The sequence below is a fragment of the Pieris napi genome, chromosome 19, assembly GCF_905475465.1.
Source record: "Pieris napi chromosome 19, ilPieNapi1.2, whole genome shotgun sequence".
In the NCBI taxonomy this organism is placed as follows: Eukaryota; Metazoa; Arthropoda; class Insecta; order Lepidoptera; family Pieridae; genus Pieris; species Pieris napi.
Window position 1 is genome coordinate 1,396,582 of NC_062252.1, and position 26,231 is coordinate 1,422,812.

The window sequence follows — 26,231 nt, forward strand, 5'->3', positions numbered from 1 at the left end:
GGACACTGAAAAATGTCCGTTAACCTATGTAATTCGTTAACTAAATACACTGAATCATATGTGACCTCTTCAGAAGGTTACTCCTAGCTATGGGCACATGAAGTAACGGCGGACGATGTCGCCTTCTGAAGAACCCATCAGGCACATTGAAGCTAAGGTATTGAAGTACCTACTGTCGAATTACTGTCCTTGCCAAGTAATAATTTTATGAAGTACATCACCGTATGTCAAAAACGTAGTGGATATCGGCATACCTGGGTCCATAAGTTTCAATTACTTTAACTCATTTAACTAGAGAACTGTGTAATTAACTGCCGATGGGGGTCTTTCGTGAGAGATATGACCTCCAACTAACGTAAAGAAAGTTATAGTAACTCCTCCCTCAAAGGCCTGCAATGCACCCACTAAAAATGGGTGTCCATGGGCTGCGATGAGTGCTCTGTGTCTACGGACACCCATGAAGAGCACGTTGTTTGCCTCCTATTAAAAAAAAATTTAAATTGTAAAGCCTACTAAAAGAATATCGATTATTTATTGTATTTACTTCTATGTTGTTTTTTGTATTATAATTCTTATGTTAGTGTTGTGTAACCGTTCAATTACGTAAGCTGATTTACTGCAATTTATCCCCCCCCCCCCCCCTTCATCTTGTCAGCAAAAGTAAGCAAACCTCTCAAAAATAATAGTAACATGAACTTTACTATTATTTTTGTAGATAGAGGACACCGTGAGCCATTTCTGCCGAAACCCTTCATATTTTAGTCGATACCAACTCCGGGGAACTTTTTCTACAGCTGTGATACTTTTTGACATTCAACACCTTTTGTCTTCAGTCACCGTGACCACGCACGCTGTAATGCACGCGAAACGTCGGTTAAATTTAAAATTATGTCAAATAATTGTAAATTTATAATACATAACTTCAATCCGTTAAAAAATTGTTTCCTTTAAACATGAACGTATTAATTTTGTTGTAGGAATCCTCGAAAATGAATTTCGTTTTCAATCATAGACAATATGTGGGTAATAAGTGTAAAAAAGTAAATAATTAGTGTTGACGTAATCGCTAAATACAAAAATCACCCCTATAGTGCTTACGTAATTATTGAACGGCCCCTGAGTCCTGACTGCTAATAGTCAGTGCAAAAATTAATTATAGATATCACAAAGTGTCTGTGTAAAAAAATAAAAGTTGTCACAGAAATAAAGATACTATAACCATAATTTATTAAAGTATTAAGCTGTGAAACGTATAATACCGATCTCCAAGTATGAACTAAAAAGTTCGCGAAACGACGGATAAATTTAAAATTATGTTAAATAATTGTAAATTTATAATAATACAAAACTTTAATCCGGTTAAAAAGTTTTTTCTACATAATATTTTGTAAAATTGTTATAACGAAAGCCTCATACTGAAATTGCTATAAATATCGCTGAGGTAAGCCTAGGTAGCGCAGTTTATCAGCTAGCTAATATATATTTTGTAACATATATCCGTTGATTAGCATCTAAGCGTCTAAACGCACCAACCTTGACTTCGTAAACATTGTGACATATCAGATTTATAGGGAAATACCAAATAAACAATTGTTATCAGCATTTTTCAGTTAATCAGTTAATATATCACATTCATGGTGACATGACATTTAGCTACTGTTATTAGAGGGAAAAAGAAATAATAGTCATATAAGGAAAATGCCTATATTTCCCGGTAAAAGAAAACATTAATTAACCTTCTATTTAAACGGCAAACCGTTTGGTGTACCTACTAGCGTGCTTAATCCTGAGGTCACTGATTCGGGTCCCGTGATTTTTGTTTTTTTTTTGAGGCTCATATAATGTTAAGTGATACCGCCGCCCATGGACACTCACAATGCCGGAACGCTCTTTTCTTGAAGGACCCTAAGTCGAATTGGTTCGGAAATACTTCAGTGTACAGATAGTTCTACATAGTGTTGGTAAATTTAAGTGGAAGGAATGTTAGTGTGGCCGGCAACATGTGCCAGAAGGCTTATCACCTACTTGCCTCAAATCATATTATCAGAGCCTGTCTCAATAATATTTATACAATAAGGATTTATAAATTTCCTCTTAACCTTATTAGCTGCGTATCTAACCTGTGCTTCACCCAATCTTCGATAGCTCAAAGCTGTGAAACAACTGTCTTGAAGTTTTCTTCTTTAGAAGTTAAGTAGATAACACTTTTATTTGTGAAACGATAATTTTACCTTTTACAACAAACAAACCAATCATTTTTAACAAAAAGCTAGGTTTTTTCTCTTCTTCAGTTGGTCTGCGTTCCATAAATAAATCAGTGGCGCTACAACCATTTTAGGTCTGTGCCTCAGATTTTTGTATCTGTTTCATGATAATTTGTCAATCTAATATGTAAGCTTCCCGTGCTTGACACACGTCGCAACTTTGTGTTCCTTCACGGTTCGAGCGAATGTTAGATGCTTACATAGAAAGAAAGTCCATTGGTGCACAGCCGGGGATCTAACCTACGACTTCAGGGATGAGAGCCGCGCGATGAAGCCACTAGGCCAACACTGCTCAATTTGTCTGCGTTCCACATACCTTTTTTTATATTAAGTCCTAGTAACAAAAATGCTCAGAATAATTGTTGCAAGCAATATGTGCGTATAAGGAAACGACCAACGTGTGAATTTCCCATCCATCATTCATGAATCTGATAAGGACCTACGTCATAATATAAAAATAGCTCACAAGACACCAACAATTAAAATCATAGAAACGTGGGTTGCACTATAAATAGCGATGCATTCCCAACGAACTAAATTAATTTCTGCGGGTTTAATTATTGGGACGTTACAGTTAACTCAAACTCAAGATAACATTATTCATATAGGTAACCAAGTACACTTATGAACGTCAACAGATTTTTTTTAAACTGATTCTAAATTAACATTTAGTCGCCGCGTAAACCGTATTCGTTCCATATTATGAGAATCTACCAAGTAAATTAATTAAAATTAACTCTGATGCAATAACAGCGTACGACGCGCGTTACATATTTTACTTTTTATGTTTTTTAACAGTATTTATTCTCATGTAAGTGACATGTATGTTTTTAATGAGAATAAACTTTTTTAAAAAAATTCAAATATCTCTGTCCTTCAAACGAGGCTATGAGATCGCCTTCATAGGTACCCGTGCTCATGTGGATGTCAAACTTCGCTAGCGCCATCTATTACTCAGAAAGCGAAACATGTGTGAAATTTATTTATTTCCTTATTTTCTATTCTTACAATAACTTAATACTAATACAATGAAAAACTTATCATAAACAAGAAAACATGAAACCAAAGCCTAGTTATAACAAATTATAAAGAATGTCAAAAGGAGCAGAAAAGTTGAGCAAAAAAGTACGAAACTGGTGCCCAAACGAAAAGAGGAAGACAACTTAGAAAGTGGATAGATAAAATTAAAGAAACAGCAGGTGGTACATGGCAAAGAGTGGCACAGTGCAGAGAGGAATGGCGTGATTTGGAGGAGGCCTTTGACAAAAAGAGCACACAGATACCTAAATAATACCTAAATGATACGCCCTTGATTTGAGAACTGGCAGTAAATGTAAAATTAGAAGTATTAATATGTATTTCTTTACTGATAAGTCATAAGTGTACATTATGTTACACATGTGATTAAATGATTATTTTTTTAAAGAAAATTGAAATAGAAACGTGTTTAAATGTAAAAGTATCTGAATTAAAAGGCTATTATTATTATTATAATAAATAATGCAATCCTTGTGAATTGAGCCAGTGAGCAACTAAACATATAAGTGTCACATGCAATACATTTGTACGTGCTTGCGCCACTGCTAGCAATTGCGACCGCTTACCACGCCGAGTGTTTAAAATTTTTTTTGGATTTGGCACTCGCAGCCCCAATCTCCAACATTTGCGCAGCGGGCTCCAACTCGCCTATAAACATCACGAGGATATTTCCAGAGTAGAACACCCGGGCCCGAGAGTTTTAAAGCAAATAAAGCCCCTTTTTAGGAAAAGCGGGAAGTTTGACAGTCCCCCCTGCTGCCTATTTTCACGGCCACAAATCTGCCTGATAGGCAGGTAGGGGTCATTTAAATAATTAAAAAAAAACCATATTATGTACTATACTTCTAAGGACATTAAAAAATATAGAGTGATAGTATGGTACGTTCTTACTTCTGAAATTGTATTTTCTATTCTACGACAAATGTTATTCAATTCCCAGTTGCGAATTGTGCCAATACGTTTTCACTGATACATTATGAATCAGCTGATTAATATTGTACTCACAATGCGTATGACAATGGCTCAATAGTCTGACGTACGTTAAACGTAAATATGAATGGAGTCTGTATAAAATCTGTTTGCTTTGTAAAGACTTTAGCACCGATACATAGTCAATTTAGACACTTTCTTTTAGTAAATAAGAGTGCTTTAAACCTAGGATCGGACTTTCACACTTTATACGAAGAAAACCGACAATTTTCAAACATATTTACGCTAATATATATAGTCTGAGTCTGATCATTTCTAAGGCAAGTAGGTGACCGTCGACTTTTTTGAGTCACGTTATCCTTCACCGTACGAGCGAGTGTTTAATCGCTATGTGACATAAAGTCCATTGGTGCACAGCCGGGGATACAACCTACGACCCCTGGGATGAGATTCGCATCCTGAAGCCCAACACTGCTCCAGAAGAATAGAATATAATACAAGCAATTTCACACGTTTCGTTTTCTGATTAATAGATGGCGCTGGCTTTGATATCTAGATGAGCACGGGAAGGCGATGTAAAAGCAGCTTGCTGTCTCTTTTGAAGGACAGATGATAATCATGATAAAAGTAGAATAAATTACTTTAATTTCATGAGAATGGAAAAATATGTTAATTTATTTAAATTGCAGCTTGGGCATAGTTTTTCCTTAAATTTATAGTTATACTAAATCAATCTTCAAAGTTGATGAAATACCGCGATCTTAATTATGATTGATCGGATTGATTACATTAATTATGAATAACGTCAGCCAACTGCCATTTTTTATACAACTGGGGGCAAACGGGCAGAAGGCTTACCTGATGATAAGTGATAGACACTTTCAATGCCAGTGTGCTCGCGAGTGCGGTGCCAGCTTTATAAGAATTGGTATGCTCTTTTCTTGATGGACCCTAAGTCGAATCGAAGTCATTTTAAAAGTTACATAATATTATGAATTAATACAAAATATTACTATAGAGATACATAAACGAACGAACGAACGAACCTCATTTCACAGCTAAGAAATGTGACCTAATAGTACGCCTTTAAAAAGGCCATTGTTATCTTATCGTAAAATAAATCACTGATTTCAAAAATACTGATACCAAAATATATAAATTATTAAGTCATTGTTATCAAATAAAGGAACAAATTAATTAGCATTAAGAATACAATTATCAAAACATTACATAAACTAAGGGTCAATAAACTTAAGGTCATTGAACTTTAGTTCCGCAAATTACGAACCTTGACTGTAGTTTAACCTTGTTTAAATCTTAGGGCCGTTTATTTAATTAAAACCATATTAGAAAGAGCAGTGTTCTCTTAAGCAATTCTCAAGACTGGTGAACTTCTACTACTTTCCCTAGTACTATACATATCCCAGCGAAGTTATGAGATAAAATAAAATAAATAAATCAATGGCACTACAACCTTTTTTAGGTCTGAGCCCCAGATTTCTGAATGTGTTTTATGATCATTTGTCAATTTAATGGGCAAGTAGGTTATCAGCCTCCTGTGCCAGACACAAACCGTCGAATTTTTGGGTCTAAGGTTTCCCTGCCGCTTAACCTTCACCGTTCGAGCGATAGTTAAATGCGCACATTTAAATAAACTACATTAGTACACAGCCGGGGATCGAACCTACGAACTCAGTGATGAGAGTCGCACGCTGAAGGCACTAGGCTAACACTGCTCTAAATATTCAGTTAGATATACAGATAAATTGTGTATAATGTAATGTTATATTTTCAGGTTCATTTTTATGTTCGTGGCTTATCCACTTATCTTTAAGATATATGTAACCGCGAAATAAATTTCACAACAAAGGCTATTGCAATTTAGATCTTTTATCACACTTAGTGCAAGGCTATATGAATTATATATAATATAATAAATGTGCAATTTCATTTTTAAATTTAAATAAAAATCTTTCATTTAAATTTAAAATATAAACTCTATATAAACCCGACCTTAACGCACCATTTGGCGTGCGTGTTAATTGACAGCGCCGCCCATGGACACTCACATTGTCAGAAGGCAGATATATGTGCGGCCTATGAACTGATTTGCTCTTCTCTTGAATGACCCTAAGTTACTCAACGTTTGGGAGTGCTTGTCGAGAAAACTTTTCAAATTTTGTGATTAAAAGTTTTTTTTTTATAGAATAGGTTGCGTGCAGGAGGATGTTACTTGCCATGCATTGCGCATTGTCAGAAAGCTCGCAAGTGAGTGCGGCATATAAATAAGTTCGCTCTTCTCTTGAATGACCCTATATTGAATTGGTAGGTACTTTAGCGCGAATAAATTGTGTAATTATAGTAAAGAAATTTCAATGAGTTTCTAATAATGTAGTCTATCAACTTCATGAAACTGTAAGAATATAGTAAATTATTATTAAAATTAATGTAAATTTGCATTAGTTCTGACAAAGTTTGATTTCAATGTTTAGGTTAATTAGTCCACTAACCCAATTCTATTCAAATATGCACATCTCATCAAATTAAACCTAAAAGCCTAATTTGATAAACCAAATGTGACCTAAACCGGCACGCAATTGCCGGCCTTTTAAGAATTGATACGCTCTTTTCTTGAAGGACCCTTCAGTCCTAAGTCGAATTATTTCGGAAATACTTCAGTGGGCAGCTGGTACCACATGGTGGTAGAGCGCGGCTAAACTGCCTTAAGAAACGCTCAGTTGTGGAACGACGGACGTCGAGGTGATACGGATAGTAAATTAGGTCTGCCTGGAAGAGATCGCTTATTAACGATAAGGCCGCCCGTTGCATCCCTTATAATTTTTATGTATTGTGTTTCTTTTATTTTTATTGCAAAGTGTAAATAAATAAAAAATAAAAAATAGAAAAATTGGAACCTTCAAAAAGTTGAAATGCAAGTGCTCGTGCACTCATACAATCAGAGGATATGAGAAATGATCTAAGCTAACTGAACTACTTCACGAATCATTAATAAACAGGGAGACCGTCAAGAAGTTGTGGACAAGATCGCAGCGGGTGGGTCATGGACCTGGATTGCCGGAACCAGCGCTGTGTGAAGCCGTTTGGAGGAGACTTTTACCAAATCTGCACATACGATATTTAGTAAGTGAGTAGTGAATAATTGTAATATGACTGTAAACTATGGTTTATATAATTACTGATAGCATTTCTCAGCAACGAGCTAAACAGCTTAACAAAGAATTTTCTAACTCTAATTAAAGTTTAGCTAAATACTAGGTACGGTTCCTGGGTCATCGGGGTGCTTTAAATAATAGAGGATTTTATTTTTACTCTATATTAACCATCCGGGCGTATCTCCGACTATTTAGGAAATCGCCCCGCTAATAAAACTAAGGAAGAAAACACTTTTTTACCGGATCGAAGTTATTTAAAAAAACTAAGAAAGCATAAATGAGTAAAATGTACAGCCTTGGCTCGTAGACTATTTAAATCTATCTTCTTTTACTGGCTAAATAGTCTAGTGTAAAGAGTTTGCATTTGTCATACAATTTATTACAAGTTAATCCCCTCAAATATTTATTAGCCCAAATTAAATATTAACCCGAATAATCTCGGCTTACGATAACGCTACCGCGCGACCAGCGCTAATTCAGGTAGTTTAGTACAATATTTGGTGAAGATTACACTTCCACTATAATACACTTGCAAATACCGATAATAGCCTTCACCTGAATAGCCGTGATTCAAACGCGTTCATGTAAGTGTTGCTCATGTCATTTCTTCTCGTCTGTACTTTACCAGAATTTTGGTAACTTTATTACCGTTTACATATATTGTCTTTAAAATAATACTTAAATAATTCCCAAAGGATATTAGGTGCTTACCAAATTACTTAAATAATTTGTATCGCAATAATTGTTTATATGTATTTAAAGCTTAGTTTAGAATATTTTTATATTAATAAGTTTCTGTTTTTTTTAAATATGCTTTATAGCTACTTCCCCGACTATGTTGTCGTCTCTTCAGCTGTATTGCTACAAGGACTATGCACTCTGAACAGATTTTAAAAAGATTTTTATCTTGTAACGCCAAAGAAGTAAAACTACTAACGCGTGTACATAAGTACACACGTTTTTTTAAATATTAATTTATAAAAACACTCCTACCCCAACAGGCCTTCCTAAATTGACAAGAGTGCACAATACGTGAATAAAATTTATAGACGAAACAAACATACGAAATTAATTTGGAAAAACAAAATTACATAATAAAAAATACAAGAAATTAACTAACTACTATAGGCACTAACAAATAATATAACTTTTTCCAACGGACAATGAAAATGGTCCGTTAACCTTTGTAATTCGTTAAACTAAATTAATGCACCGAATCATATGTGCCCTCTTCAGAAGGTTAGTCCTAGTCCACATGAAGTAACGGCGGACGATGTCGCCTTCTGAAGTACCCATCACGTACTTAAAAAGCTAAGGTCAGTACTGAAGTACTGTCGAATTACTGTCCTTGCCATGTAACAACTTTATAAAGTACGTACCATCTGTATAGTACATATAGTATGTGCATACACTTATGCACTAGGCTTGACAGGCATTTAGTATTCAATTTCAATCGTAAATTTTACCTTATGGCGCATTGTATTCATAAATCATGCACAGTTCAGTTGTGATAAGCAAGGTGAGGTTGAGACAAAGGTTCCTTATATGAAAGGCTACGCGGCTAGTGAATAATAAATTATATACTAGTTTGCACCCCACTTTCCTCGCCAAGTAGTATATGTAATTTTAACCTATTAGGTTGATTTTTGGATGTCGGCGCTACGGTCAACAATATTTATTAATTATCTAGCTGCCCCCGCGAATTTCGTTTCTCCTTAATGTGATTTTACTTAGCCTACCTTTTTAGTACCACCATGGAACATTTTGCTATGCTATTCGGTTTTCTGGAATAAAAACTCTTTAGGTTTTTCTGTGAATTATTCTCTGTATAAACCTCAGAGTTCAAGTCATAAGATTTTATTAATGCATATTCAGTAAGTCTGAGAATCGGCTACTATCTATCTTTCAAAGCCCTAAGTGATGAGGGGTGTCCCCAAAAAATATTTTTATCTTTTAGACATTTTTTTTTTGTATTTCTTTATAATACAGCATATAAAAATACATACAACCCTTAATTTTCATCTACCCTCTACGATAAACCCCTATTTTTTATTATAGTACATAGTTATTTTTACTGAACTAAATTTATATTACGATTATTTTATATTTTCAACACTACCTGTTATTTTCTAACATATCTGCAGGTACATAGTAAAACATGATCATTATCAGTGCTTTATTAAAATTGGTAACTCGTCTGTTCCTTTTTTTAAAAATCGTTAATTTGTTACGATAATATGGCAAAGGCTCTCACTCTTGTTTAGTGTTTAATTTTAGGAAACTATTTTTATATAAAGGTAGGTACTTAATTGACTTATGTTTTCTGTTTCGTATATTTTGTTTAATAATGTAATCTGTTTTGGCTTTGTATACTGTCTAAATTTTTCTTTTATAATATGTATATGCGTAGCTGTAAGATTACTTCTAAATAATAAAATACATTCATTGTTTTCTAGTGCGCTTAGAAGTGAAAATAAATAAATTATACTCCAAACACATTCCCTTATAGGCTAGTTGGTGCCACCTTTTAAGACACTCCTCCGATGTTTAGTTCGGGCCAATTACGTCACATAAATACGATCTTTCTTTAGTCTATTATAGACGCCGACTATTATAGGTCGATATGATACCTTGATTTATAATAACAACTTAAACAAACAAAATAATATTCAGTTGCGCATGTTAATAATGTTACAATGTATGTCACGATTTATTTATTGTTATGCAAGTGACGGGGTCGCTCTTTGTGATTTAAATTGTACCTTTATGGGGTATTAAGATGTTTTTATCGTTTGATACTCCTTTACAAGGTTATTTAAGCTAAAGATCATCCAACCGGTGGAGCGGAACAACATAACTTTTTTTGCTTTATATTAGCTAGAAATAGTAAATGATTAAAGCTGACTCATTGTTTATTTATTTAATTAAGTACACCACATCATGTATAATAAATTTTCTACAGTATATGTTACAATCTATCTATTCTAAATACATGACAATTACGGTGAATATACATTTTAAAAAAAATATTACACTTCCAACTACAAATTTTAGATTTTTTTATAAAAAAAAAATATATGTTTATTATGGAATATAATATACAGATATCACTTATTTCACGTCATTAAATTTTGTATCGGTAGACCTATCCCTACTCATCGACAAAGAAGAGGTGTAGGCCGAGTGAAAAAGCGGGCGTAAAAAACTCTCGGTAGGTACTCTTTTAAAATATCAAATCATGATACATAATGAATATGGCAAACAAAGGTAGGAGAAACCAGAAGGACCGAGATACGGTCCGCTCTTTAATCCGTTTTGTAATTAAAGATTAATAAAACAGGGAAAACAGGCAGGCTCACCTGATGTTAAGTGATGGTCATGGATACTCTCAATGTCAGAGGGCTCGCGAGTGCGTTGCCGGCCTTTTGAGAATTTTTACGCTCTTAGCTAAGTCGAATTGGTTCGAAAAGATTTTTAGTAATTCAAAAATATTTACACTCTTTTTTTAATTAATGAACACTACGGAATATATATATAAATTAACTACATACTTGGTAAAATGTGTAGAAGATTTTAGTATTACCGAGATAGAAAGACTGATTTCTTTGTATGTCCTTCTGCATCTGACCTGACCGATGTTTCGCTTGACAAACCCAGGGAGGAAGTTAAAAGTACAATATTACTAAACGTATAAGCAAATCCAAGTTAAAATATTCATAACAGCAATAACCATATAGTTAATGACATAGTTATCTCAAAGAATAAAATATGTGTTTATAATGACAACGTAATTACAACTAACGAGGTGGCAATGTTAATTTGCTGTTTTACGAATAGACGTAGAGACAAATCATTGTTTATTATGTAACAAATAAATTTCAGTACAAAATAGTTAGCGTGATAATTACTTAGTAATTTTAACTTATCATGAACATAAATACTCCCTGGTACATTCGCAATAACGACCTCCATCGGGACCGAATGTAGAGGACGTCGCCACAATAAAAAAGACTGCTGGAGCCCACGAACATAGGCTCCACCATCACGTGAATGTCGAGGCTATTCAACTCTACACCACGGGCTCAGTGAGTAGACTGATAAGGACTAAATCATTTCAACAAGTAAATTAGTGTTAGTGCACGTTATTCTAGTGCTAAGTGAATAAGAAAAATAGAACACAAGACACAGAGTGTCTGTAACTTAATAGAGACTGTAAGTAGTGTTATTGCACTTTCTTATGTAAAAATCCTTATTAGTAAACTATGTTAGACTTAAATTACTTATTAGTTAGGCTAGATCGTAATTTTCCATGAGTTCTTAATAAAGACAGTAGTTTTAGTAAGCCTCTGGGTTAATCATTTTAGTAAAAAAAAGTATTTTTTATAAACCTTTACTTATATTTAATGTATTATTTATTTATTATTCAATAAGATATCTTTAAATGTGTTTAGGCAATTATGTCTCGTGTTATTAGAACTCGTAGAAATACTAATAATAATTAAATCAAATCAGTAATCACTGTTGTTTATTTTTGCTCTCAAACATAACACATGTTACAATGAGAACAATCAGATACTTATCATAATATGTTATAGAAAATATATATTTATGCATGCTTCCTTACAATCGAGTAGCCCGCAATGGTTAAGGTGTAAAACACGAACTTCATGATAGTTTTAACTAATAATATTTGAATTTTAGAGAACGATGAACTACACAGCCTTTATAAGGTACGAAAAAGAGTCTGCTTCTTTACTAGAATGACATTGCTTATTCTAGTTTCATTTTAGAAGGAGAATAAGCTAACAAAAAATTCTATCAGAAGACATCCTGTTATTCCAGTTCTCATAGTATATTTTATTTTACCTTACTATCAAGAAACCGAAACCCTACCTACTGTATCCGCATTAAATGCTGCATACAAGTACAAGGTGTCGGGTAACTTTAGTTGAAATATCAGATGAAACTATTATACAATTACCAAGCGTGGGAGAACAGGATATAATGTATTATCAGGTAAACAATACTAACTTCAAGAACTAACCACTACTTATACTAGCGTTGCCATAGCAACCAATTGTAATCTTATAATTCTACCAGTCTTAGAACGCTGTTTAAACCAGTGTTAAGAGGGGATTTACGAAAATCTTCGTCTTCGTCATTTCTTCCTAAAGCCTATCATTAAAGCTTCTTACAATAATTTCTTAGCAATTCTATTTTAGATATTAAAAATTATGTATGTTCATAGGGTCATAGGAATTTTAGGAAGGCTAAGGTGGGGCAAGGCACAAAATAGGTTGGGAAACAGTGGTTTAAACTAAAGAACATTTGTGTCTATTTGGGTTTATTATGACAGACGAGTGAAGCCGAAATCTAAATAATTGTATGATCTAAAGACCTGTATCTAAGAGCAATGCACTCACAATTAATTGCCAGATTAGTTTAAGACAGATTTAAATAACATAGGTCAGAGACTGACAGTCTTTTAGCTCTTGACTGGATCTGTGGTGAAATTATTTAGTTCTTTACGAAATGTTTAGTAACCAATATTATTATTAAATAATTAATAAGCCCATATATCATAAAACAGAAGATAATTCAATTGAGCTGCGTAATTATTTGATATAGTGAATTGTATCCTCACAATTATACCTTGTTATGGTACATTTATGGAGTGATATTCACTGTACGGCTTCTGGGTCATCGGGATGCATTAAATAATAGAGAATTTTAGTTTTACTTTATAACCTCGCATGCAACAATAGAATATAAGCGAAATAATAAAATGTTAACAGCTATGTAACGAATAAATGCAATGTAACAGTTAAAGAGTGCCTACGTCTGGTTATACTCTCGGGGCATAACTACGACGATTTAGGAAATCGCCACGCTTATAAAACTAAAAAAGCCTGTGTGAGCAAAATGTACAGCCTTGTATCGTACATTCACATTAAATCCCAACATATAAAATCTTGACAGAAAAGAGAAATTCCTCTAAAGCGTCTACACACTTTAAAATCAGTGACGATATCGGAACAATTGTGGTGGAATCGGCAGTAGCATACTCTACACACGTAAAATTAGGGTAGGATTTTCCTAAACACGAGGCGATCTAGGGTGCTCCCCACTTTCCCGATATTACCTCTGATTTTAGGGCCGATTTTAGGCGCTTTTACACTATCTTAACTTTGGCAAACCCTCTATTTCTAATTATACTCTTCATAATTAACGTGAAGTGGAATAACTCGAGTGAAGTACCACAGATTAATTATGCATTACAAGGCTGTTGATGTTAAGCCTTATCGACACTTCAAAACGGAAGGCTATTTTACGACCTTTTTGATACTTCACAAATATTTAATTTAAAATGCAACGGGATGTCTTCCAGGCATGATTTCCTTCCAAATATTATCAATAGATATGTTTCAATAGTGCAATGTTGGCCTTGCAGCTTCAGCGTGCGAATCTCATCCCTGAGGTCGTAGGTTCGAACCCCGGCTGTGCACCAATGGACTTTCTTTCTTTGTGCGCATTTAACATTCCCTCAAACGGTGAAGGAAAACATAGTGAGGAAACTTGCCTTAGACCCAAAAAGTCGACAGCGTGTGTCAGGCACAGGAGGATCACCTACTTACCTATTCGATTGACAAATGATCATGAAACAGATACAGAAATCTGAGACCCAGACCTAAAAAGGTTGTAGCGCCACCAATACCTATATTATTTTTATTTTATACGATTCAATTATTAGTTTGATAAACATTTGAAAGATAATTATTATATTATGTGTTTTTAGAAAGTTTAGCCTATTGCGTGATGATGATGATTCTGTGGAGACCATGTCCTGCGTTCGAAGTTTGGTTGAAACAAATTTACAGGAAACGATTTAACCTTGTCGTACTAAACACGGTTTAAATAAATCATTCTAGGAATATTTCACCACAGGTTACAACCAAAAATCTAATCTTCAGGATCCTGTAGCATAATCGGGAAAATTAGCAAGGTTCATCCGTGAGGAAACTACCAATGTCACAGGACAAGTGAACTTGACAGATCACGCGATGTGGAACTCGAGGTTAATGTTACCTGCTAATTAAGTATTACTGAGGGATTTCAGTTACAGTTCCACAGATTGATCCAAGAGAATTTCTAATATTTTCTACAATAAAATCAAATGTAATCATAATTGTACGCCCCGTAAACAGACACATTCTGTATTACATGAAATACATATAACATCAAACTCAAATTAGTTCAAAACCATTAAGAAGTTTATTTAATTCGTATAAATGATTTTAAACTAATTTGACTTTGATGTTATTAAATTATAATGATTATTTTTCCGACCCAAATATCGGCCAATAGAATTGCACCATTCGACGTCACGTGGTACAACCTACATGGTATTATACTGAAAATTTTTTGTGAAAATTTTCTCTGGTCGTTGCTTCAAGAAAAGTATTAAGTAGTTGTTTTATTCATTATGAAATTCTTATTTGTTAACTGTACATTTCGTCTCATGGTGCAATTCTATTGGCCGACATTTGGGTCTGAAAAATAATCCCCCGAATACCACTCGAGCTTCAAAATTATCTGGTATTCGTCAGTCGTCATGACGACTATATTAATTGTTTGCAACGAACCTATCGGGAAATACCCGATAATTTTGAAGCTCTTGTGGTATTACATATGACAATGGCAGCAGACACTAACGCCACATTTTTTTTTATTTATTACTCGCGAACTTTGTTTCGCCTTATTGACTTAGCCTACCTTTTTAGTAACTACATACCAACATATGGAACATTTTGCTATGCTACCCCAAAGACTGTACGATTCTAAAGGGTTTAAACCAAAAAAATTAAATTTCATATTTCCAATTTTTCTAAAAAAATACGGAATAAATATAAATTAATTACTCAAATTGGTCCAGCCGTCTTCGAGTTTTAAGCTTGACAATATTTTTGACTTTCTCATAGAAAGTTAATATTAATAATAAAATAAATTGAACCTCAGAGAACATTATAACTTCTTTAATTTTCGTAACACCGTACAATTGTCCGTATTCATTCCTTATTACGATTAAAGTGGACTTTTAACTCCAACACAACAATTTTAACACATACTTCCGTATGATTCATTCGTGTGACAAAAGGACTCGTGTGCCTAACCTGCTTATGAGTTCAATATAAAGGATACGTTCCAACGAATTACGGGTTTATTTCTAAACGCAAAGCCCAAAGTTTGTCATAACTTGTGACCTCTCAAATTTATATCTAATTTAATGAGTGAAGATATGTGTGCATTACCCTATTAGAAAAACATGATTTCTATAAATATCAAAAAACTTCTACAATCTATTTTAATCCTCTACCTTGATGCAAAAAAACACTTAATCATCAAATTACAATCAGGTTTTATTCTAACTCCAAGGACACTTTAAAATTGCGTAAACTATTGTGATTGCATAATCTTTTTTATCACGAAATAAGAAAATAATAGTAATCATATATTAACTATTTAATTCTGACTTCCAAACACAGCTCGCATTCATGTATTTTAGTATTCCTAACCTACAAAATTATAGCGCTGAATCCTAGACAATACAGACATCTGAAAGGAGAAAAATAGATGCTCTGGAAATGTAATGTTGGATGCTTAGAATACATCGGACAACTAAGGAAACAAACGTGTCCATACTAAGACGGTTACAGGCAAAAAATCGTCTTTCGATACTTGGTCACCAACACATACTAAGTTCTTTTGGACATGGAACGCGCAGGGATCCAGAAAGTTAAGAAAAACTCATCGTCACTGGCAGAATGAAGGGCGCCAGACATCCAGGCCGATCCCCTACTCGCTGGACCGATTAAATAAAGTTCCTGACAGGTCTTACCATCACGTATACTTGCCGAAGACAGGGAGAATGGAGAAAGTTGTGCGGCGCCACTAATATCATCATCAGAAATGAAGAGTGCGACTGAAGAAGAACCTACAAAAACATCGACAAGCATAGCTGCTGGTCCGTGATCTGAATATGTCACATAATTAAGATTTGAAGCGAATTGATCCCATACACATATATTTAAATAATTCGTCGAAAGGAACTTCATATCCCATTCAGATAAATAAATTATTATCGTTTAATAGGTTTCTCTTAGCAATACATGTCCAATCAATAGAAATATCGTTATGTTTATGGAATTTATCCATGACAATCCTAATATTTCAATAAATTTAAACAAAAACATAATTAATTTTAAACCTAAATGAAATTCACAATATTTGTGAATCCGTTCGGTGGTTTGAGATTGAGGATTGGATTTTTAAATCCTTTGGTAATTCCCGTATGATACGACCTAAATGAGTACAATTACATATTAACCCTAAAAGGGTTCCAAATATCACTAAACGAGTTCAACTCGTGTTGATAACACTATCTATAATAATATTTCCTTAATTAAATCACGTGAATATTTTGTTTACGATAATAATATTGAGAAATAAACATCCGAGGTTATTGGAACTGTTGATAAACAACACTGATTTTGAATTCTAAGCTTCAAAATCTTAATTCATTTTATTGGGGCAACGCTAGAACGAAGCAATGTTTCTACGCCACTAGTTGTGCCCTTAGACACACCTTTTTATTAAGACCTCAAAATAGAAAGGTAACTTAAATATGTACGTTCGTGTGTCCTGGCACTGTCCGTTGATTATTTTCAAGATAACCCTCAACAGCCTTCGGTGCCTAGTCTTCTGAATGAGAACCGGCGTGGCCGATCGAACAAAACGCAACTCTAAAGTCAAATATATTAAGATGTGTATAGTCGAGTTATATTGACGTGTCTACACATATAAAGGTAATCTGCTACCTCAAATCGCACGACAGTTCTCTCTGCAGACTGTCTTCAAACAATATACGTATAAAATTCCAAAGATACCACGTCATATATAAAATAATTCCTAATAAAAAGGCATACAAAATTCGCTTTGTTTGAACAGTGATAAACAGTGTGAAAATTAATTTAGCACTCAACTACATGCACAACTCGGCACGATAACTATAATAATTACTGATTTGAATTTGTTAATTGCATTAAAGTTAAATAGTTCATCACGTATTCTGACGTAGCCATCGATGAAACTCCAAGACGCCCGACGGAGGAGGTTTAAAATTTCGACGCGTTTTCTTTTACTTATTGTTGGTAATTGTGGAGTCAACACGGGGAACGACTTGAAGCGAAGCGAAAAACGATACATAAAGCTAAAATACACATATGAAATCCTTGACGCACTTATTTCATTTGTTATTCACGATAAATTGGCAAGTTTAGTAATTCTTTCGAAACCAGGTGTTAACCTTATATGAAGTTCTTCCTGGATTCAATACCACTTATATATATCGGCGGTCTACTCGCTTCTTACCTCTTGTAGTCTCCTTTCGGACTTATCCAAGCGTTACAAATCAAGTTGGGCTTCTACTGATTCTTCCTCTCCCTCACAATTGTATGGGAATGTCAATCTCACCCATGCAATTCATGAGCAACTACTCTCTTCTTTAGACAAATCACTATACTTGTACTTTTATCGTACTCATTACCTTTCAGTCAAATTAAATTAACATTGTGATGTAAAGAGACAGCGCTTTTATTAGAATGGTGTAAAGTTTGTATACTATGACGTGATTAGATTGATTTTGCAAATATTTACATTGATAATACATCGTTGATAGCATTTTACAAAACGTAATATAAAATTTGCTATACGTAACATGCTTTCGTACTCAGAGTGGTGTATTAAATCCAACTATAGATTAAGATATTTTATGCCTATTAAGGATTATGTCCCATCAGACCTGTGGCTTATCTTTGCTACTGGGTGTGTTACTGGTAACTTCTATAACTTTTGATAAAATTCAGTTACATTCTTGTACATTACTCTGTGTAGGTGTTTCTTTTTTTTCCATACCAGGTTCGCTTGTTAGGGATAAGGCCGCCCATTGCTTAATAACTTATGTCAGGGAGCGTTCAAGTATTACGTAACGTATTTTGGGAGGGGGCGGTCCTTTTGTAAAACGTTACGATGCGGGGCGGGGATTAAATTACGCGTTATTGTTAATATTTTTTTCGACTTACACCACATAGTAGTAACTAAAGAGTCACCAGGTGGTCACGAAACGTTTTACTATACTGGGGTACAGTACTGTACTTGGGTAATGAATAACGTTACGGCGAGTTACATGGGGGTAGGGGGTCAATTATCTCCAAAAATTGCGTTACGTAATACTTGAACCGGCTTTTATATACATGTAAAGAGAATGATCTCTTTAATTTGAATATTCGCGCGCACTGCTAGTTCGTGAGTGAGCCGCGTCGTGTCACGTCAAGCTAGCTGACATTGTCAAAAATGTAAAGAGCAAATATGCTGAGATTGTTGAATTGCATTTTAATTTTATTTGTAAATTATTTTAATACTTAGTTATAGCTTAACATCGAGAGGTGATAACAATGAACTTTTATTGTCGTTTCTTTATTTACAGGTAAGATTGTGTTAGTCTTGTAAGGATTGTATCAGTGTGTAACCCACTCGATAAATAAAATTGCATTCTTTATTTACAGAGAAACAAATAGAAGTTTTATTTAGCCTCTTGTTTGCTATTGAAATACAGACTATTGTCTTATAAAACGACAATACTTGTTTATAATGGCACAAAAATTGCAGTTTGCATTTAAGCTTGAAGCATCACAAACTGACAATAAGACGAGTGTAATTGCCATAACCTCAATTACAACAGAAGATGACAAAAAGTATACACTGTCTGAGACTGATAAATACGCGAGTCGTCACATAGCATTAACAAAAACAGAAACCTACAAAAGAGTGAGAAAAAGTTTAAATCAAAGAGGTCAAGAAAGAACAATATGGATGACATGTACAGAAGAAATGATTCAAGCCTATTTTGATGAAGATAATAATTTAATGTTTAACGACCTATATTTAAAAGAAGAAAAAAAACAAACAGATATTGTAGAATCCACACAGAAGAAAAAGGGTCTACTAAATTTGAAAAATATATCAGAAAGATTCATGATTGAGAAATTTGTATGTAAATTCTCAAATGCGAAACAATGGATAGAAATATTCGAGAATGAATGTAAACGATTTGAGATTGAGGAAGATACAACAAAGATAGAAATATTAAGATTATTTTTGGACAAAACATGTGCAGATTGGCACTCGGCAACATTGAAGACTTTGAAAATCGAGGCTGGATGGTCCGAGTGGAAAAATAAATTTTTGGACACATTTGCCGATAAAGGATGGAGTTCGGGAATGTATGCCATATTTTACAAATATAAAGAAGGATCACCGATGGAATACGCCATTAGAAAAGAAAAGTTATTATTAGATATGGATGAAAATATTGGCGGGAAAAGTCTGGTCACACTTATAGCAGCCGGCTTACCTGAATTTATTAGAAACAGAATTGATCCTGAAAAGTGTGAAACCTCAACAAGATTGCTTCATGAAATAAGTAAATGTGAAAGTTTGGTAAATAATAAAAACTTCAAAATAAAAAAGGAAGAAAAAGATGACAATAAGAAATACAGTTTAGGAAAAAAACCATGCAAAACCTGTCAGTATTTAAATAAGGGTAATCGATACCACCCAGAACAGTCTTGTTGGTTTAAAAAAGAAGGGGCAGATAACAAAAGGATTGGAAGTAATTCGGTTATAGAAGTAAATCTAAGCGAAGAGACAAAAAACGAGTAATCACACCATTGATAAAAATAAATATGTTATTAGAAGACAAAATACAAATAAATGGAATATATGATTCAGGCTCACAAGTGTCTCTGATAAACAAAAGGTTAGTTAGAACACAGAATGATTCTGTGGATACAAATAGAATATTATTAAGAACTGTCAATGGTGTGACATACACAAAAGGTTTAATAAGAATAAAAGTAAAGATTTTTGATATAGAAGAATATGTTGATGTTTTTATTGTAGACAAACTGGATTTTGAAGATTTCATTATAGGACTAGATATGATAAAAAAATTTAAATTAGCTCAAAATGAAGATTTAAAAATTTTACAAAAGACAAAGAGGGAGATAAATACTATGAATGCATTTGAAGAGATAGAGGAAATTAAAGTCAATTTTAATGAGCATGTGAATAAAAATGACTTCATAACAAATCTACATCACTTGGACAATATCAAAAAGTCCCGAATACACAATTTAATAGAGAATTATAATACTATATTTGCCAAAGACAAATATGATGTAGGTACAGTAACAGATTATGAAGCCCGGATAGACTTAATGGTGGACAAGTACTGTAGCAAAAGACCATATCGTTGCACATTAGAAGACAAAATAGAAATAGAAAAACAGGTGGGTAATTTACTAAAAAATAACTTAATTGAGGAATCATACAGCCCATTCGCAGCACCAGTTACCTTGGCATTTAAAAGAGACGAAAATACAAAATCGAGACTCTGTATTGATTTTCGTGAACTAAACAAGATAGTCATACCACAAGCACAACCATTTCCATTGATAAGCGACTTGATTGTTAAAGCAAGAAATTGTAAATATTTTACCACACTGGACATAAATTCCGCGTTTTGGTCTATACCACTACGTATTGAGGACAGACAAAAGACAGGATTTGTCACACAGGATGGACATTATCAATGGACTTGCCTACCATTTGGATTGAAAACATCACCTGCCATTTTCCAGAGAATTTTATCAAATATATTAAGAAATAATAACTTGAAAGACTTCACAGAAAATTACATTGATGATATCTTAATATTTTCACAATCGTTTGAAGAACATATAGATCACATAGAAAAAGTACTCAAAGCAATAATAAAAGAAGGATTCAGATTAAAATTTAAAAAATGCACATTTGCAGCAACATCAGTGAAATACCTAGGACATATAATAGGAAATAATACGGTAAAACCGCTCAAAGATAACATTATTTCAATAAGAAATTTCCCAACACCCAAAACCCGAAAGAATATTAGACAGTTTCTGGGAAAGATTAACTTTTACCACGAATACATACCAAATAGTTCGATATTATTGGATCCACTACATAAATTATTGAGGAAAGATGCCCAGTTTATATGGTCAGAAGAATGTGAAGAAACTTTTTCTAATATAAAAAATATATTATGCTCACAACCGGTACTCGAAATATTTGATAAAGACCTGCCTATTACAATTTACACGGATGCCTCGTTGAATGGTATAGGTGCAATATTAAAACAGATTCAAAAAAATGGTAAAGAAAAACCAGTTGGTTATTTTTCAAAAAAACTCAATGATTCACAAAAAAGAAAGAAGGCAATATACCTTGAATGCTTGGCAATAAAAGAAGCTATCAAATACTGGCAATATTGGTTGATTGGAAGAAAGTTCACCGTTTTTTCGGATCACAAACCTCTAGAAAACCTCAACATAAAGGCTAGAACAGACGATGAACTTGGTGAATTAACTTTTTATTTGTCACAATATGACTTCAACATCAAATATATTCCGGGGAAGAATAATACGGAAGCAGACAGTCTCAGTAGAAACCCAGTATTGGAAGATAATGATAATGATGAAGAAATTTTAAAAATGGTGAATCTGATAACAATAGATGATATTAAGGCAGATCAGCAGAAAAACGAGAAAATAAAGGAAAAGAAAACCAAAATAATCGAAAGAAATGGGATACTATACAAAAAAGATCGAAACAGAGAAAAAGTTATATTATCTGAAGAAGCGAGTGTGAAATTAATAAAGGAAACACACACCGAATGGTGTCATTTAGGGATCAACCAAATGATAAATAAAATCAGTCCTTATTATACAGCAAAGAATTTAACGAGAAACATTAAAAGAATATGCAAAAATTGTGAAACCTGTATAAAAAATAAATCGAGAGGCCAGGATAAATACGGATTAATGTCACATCTGGGACCAGCCGAAAAACCATTTCAGATAATGTCGATAGATACCATTGGTGGTTTTGGAGGACAAAGATCAACAAAGAAATACCTACATTTGTTAGTTGATCATTTTACAAGATTTGCGTTCATTCTGACATCAAAAACGCAAAATGCTTCAGATTTCATCAAGTTAGTAAAAAAAGTTCTGGAGACGGAAAACATTGAGATATTACTAGCAGATCAGTATCCAGGATTAAATTCAAAAGAATTCAAAGAATTTTTGACAGATAATGATGTAAAACTAATATTTACTGCGGTAGATACACCATTTTCAAACGGACTCAACGAAAGATTGAACCAAACACTGGTTAACAAAATGAGGTGCAAAATAAATCAGAAGAATGAAAAGAAATCCTGGACGTCAATTGCAAGAGAATGTATAGATAAGTATAATGAAACCGAGCACACAGTGACAGGCTTTGCACCAGTATATCTATTAGAAGGAAAAGTCACCAGTATTTTGCCACAAGAACTACGACAACCATTAGATACAGAAACATGGGTTCAAAATAGACAACAAGCACTTGAAAGATCAATTAGATCACATGCATATAATAAGAAATTATTTGATAAAGGCAGAACACAATGGGAATTCAACATAGGAGAACTGGTATATGTTGAAAACGGAAACAAATTAAATAGGAAGAAAATGGACAATTTAAGAATCGGCCCATTTGAAATAACAGACAAAATATCGAATACAATATACAAAATAAACACAGGCAGAACAAAAACGAATACAAGCTTATACCATATAACAAAACTTATTCGAATGGACGGTGGAATAAATGATTGATAACGCTGAATAATATGTACGGCTACCATGAGAATTACTGGAGCAATTCTCATCCTGGAGGAGGGAGATGTAAAGAGAATGATCTCTTTAATTTGAATATTCGCGCGCACTGCTAGTTCGTGAGTGAGCCGCGTCGTGTCACGTCAAGCTAGCTGACATTGTCAAAAATGTAAAGAGCAAATATGCTGAGATTGTTGAATTGCATTTTAATTTTATTTGTAAATTATTTTAATACTTAGTTATAGCTTAACATCGAGAGGTGATAACAATGAACTTTTATTGTCGTTTCTTTATTTACAGGTAAGATTGTGTTAGTCTTGTAAGGATTGTATCAGTGTGTAACCCACTCGATAAATAAAATTGCATTCTTTATTTACAGAGAAACAAATAGAAGTTTTATTTAGCCTCTTGTTTGCTATTGAAATACAGACTATTGTCTTATATACATATATATGTATGTTGTTGTATAAGTTAACGAAGTGTAAATAAATTTTAATACAATAAATAAAAAGCCTTAATACTAAAAGTAAATGTGCCTAAAGTAGTCCATATCTATACACCTATATCCCTATGTGAACGATTATTAATAATTATTTATATATATATTAATAATTATTTATTTATTTACATCTTGTCCTTCGACAAAGGCCTCCCAATTTTTACAATACTGGCGTTCTCTAGCGGTTCGAAACCACATTGGACCCGCTACCTTTTTTATATCGTCCCATCTTCTTATGTGCCTCCCTTTCGCTTCCTATTTCAAAAACATTATCTGTCTACAAATTTGGTTATATCATTGGTGAAAAAAATTATTTAAAAACGCACTCTGCGCGCCAAAATGAAAAGCAATTAGACTATCAAAGTATTTTATCAGGAAATTCTTAATTAAAATAAACTATCAGTTCAAGACTTTAATTTCAATATTAATTATTCTACAGCCGAAAATATTCATTTATTAATCTCTAGTGTCTAGAATTCACTCACCAAAGTGCTTAAATAATTGTGACCGATCTCCTCCTCTGATGTGTCCCCAGACACGAGTTGTTGTTGTTTCCTCCATTTCACCATATTTTGTCACTTTTTCATATAATTAATGTTCACTTTAATATTTTCGAATGAATTCGTAAGTGTCGTTTTGAAATGAAATAAATTTTGCTACCGTTTGGAATTTATATTGTATTATTTTTTTAAATGAGGGAAATTAAATAATTCAGAAATTACTTTTTTTGTAACTAATTTTAATAATCAATGAATTCCTTTTTCAAAAACATTGTACTTAAAGACTCCGCAATAATTTTAATCGAACGAAAAAAATACCGGATTCTATTTTCAAAATTAATACAAAATTCGATTTTCAAATTACACTTCACCGACACTTGTTTTTATTTCATTTTACAATTTCGTTTTTCTCCTCTATTTCGCATATCCTATCGTCTAAGACCGCAGGTTCAGGTGAACTGATATAATAGTCCTACTTTACTCCCGCGCACTGAAATTCTGAAACTTAAGACGCGAGCTCACGATATGCTGAGCAAAGAAAAACCGTACGTAACTGTGACGTCATATATGTATTACCTACTCATACAATGTTAAAGGATATCCTTTCTTCAAATTATCATTACACTATAGTTAATTAAAAGGAAAATGCACTTGATTAGAAAAACAATTACACGATTTTGTAGAATTTTCTAAGGAAAATTCCAATTGAAAGCAATATAGGCTGCTAAATAAATAAATATATATATATATATATATACATATATAAATAAAATATTAATAAAACAGTTTTAAACTGTCTTTATTCATCATAGTATAAACACATTTGACAGAAAAAGACAAACGAGTATCTTACTTAAATTAATTAGATTACTTTATATTTTACAAAGGAATAGTGTGTAAACACCTTTCAATCTTACCGGTGATCATTGGAGCACATTACCACAGTTTACGTTACAATTTAGAGCGTCCTCGAGTGTCGATAATAATATCGATAATTCACATCACTAAACAATTATTATTCACGTGATTTTTGGCTAAAATGAATCATTAGGTAGTATTATAGTAGCAGGAAGTGAGCGATAAAGATTAAATATAAGACGCATACGCAGACGAAATTTTTATTGCACACGAAGGTCATTTGCAGTCCCAGGGCAGAACGAATTTGTGCCACCAGGGTGGAGATGTTGCGAGTGCTTAATACTGTCTCGAAACGATCGACCCACGATGCTAAATCGGGATTTACTCGAGCGTGATAAAGACCTATTGAGTTGCCAAGCTTACATAACAAACAGAAAAAATGTCATATAAGGGGTCCTTATTATATGTTGAACTCTGAGATTCTTGATAGTATAAGGTAAGCGATCTAGATGTTATAAAGCTGTAGTGAGTAGAAAAAAAAAACAATCCCTCAATGTCTAGTGAAAACTTTTTAATATAGGATAGGGGGCAAACGCCCAAAAAGGGCAGCCATCGCAGCCCATAGACACCCATTTTAGTATTTGAGGGAAGAGTATCCTCTTCTTTTAAACAATTGAAGGTGGTATCTTCCAGGGATGAAGGCAGTCGGTTCCACAGCTCGCTAATTCGCCATTAAGGTGATGCGGATTAAATTTTGAGTTAGTACGGTGATAAAACAAGGTAGGAGGGATCAATTCAAGCAATTCTTCACAAGAGCATCTGCCTAGAAATTTGAAGTTATTGTTTCAATAATCACTCTTCGTTATAGGCAACTTAATTATCCTTCTGTGATTTTAAGCCCGAATTTTTTCTGCCGGATATCCTGCCCAAAGGCCTCACAAGGCGACCAGACAGCCTTATTGAAGCCTTACGCTAAGCACAGCCCTTTTATCTATATTTATATTAAAAATAAAATAATTATTCACGGTATTAAATTTGTAAACGTAGTACGCATGGAATAGCCGTCTCATTGTATGTATGTATGATCTCAAATCGTGCGGAAGTTGGATGGCCGTGAGCTGGGGCGACACATATCCATTGTTGTCAACGGC

At 33.6% G+C, this 26,231-nt stretch overlaps 1 protein-coding gene across 2 annotated transcripts in view; it reads right to left on the reverse strand.

The window, feature by feature from the left end:
- The window catches only part of LOC125059150 (chloride channel protein 2), a 73,482-nt gene that overhangs the window by 31,254 nt on the left and 15,997 nt on the right, over positions 1-26,231 (reverse strand). The window contains exon 1 of one of the 2 annotated variants that reach the window (XM_047663421.1): positions 24,208-24,411. The exons of the other annotated variant lie outside the window; for it this stretch is intronic. Within the exon in view, the coding sequence (XP_047519377.1) occupies positions 24,208-24,291 (84 nt within the window). The 5' untranslated portion in view covers positions 24,292-24,411. Of the gene's footprint in view, positions 1-24,207; positions 24,412-26,231 lie in introns of those variants that run through there. 2 annotated transcript variants of the gene reach the window in all.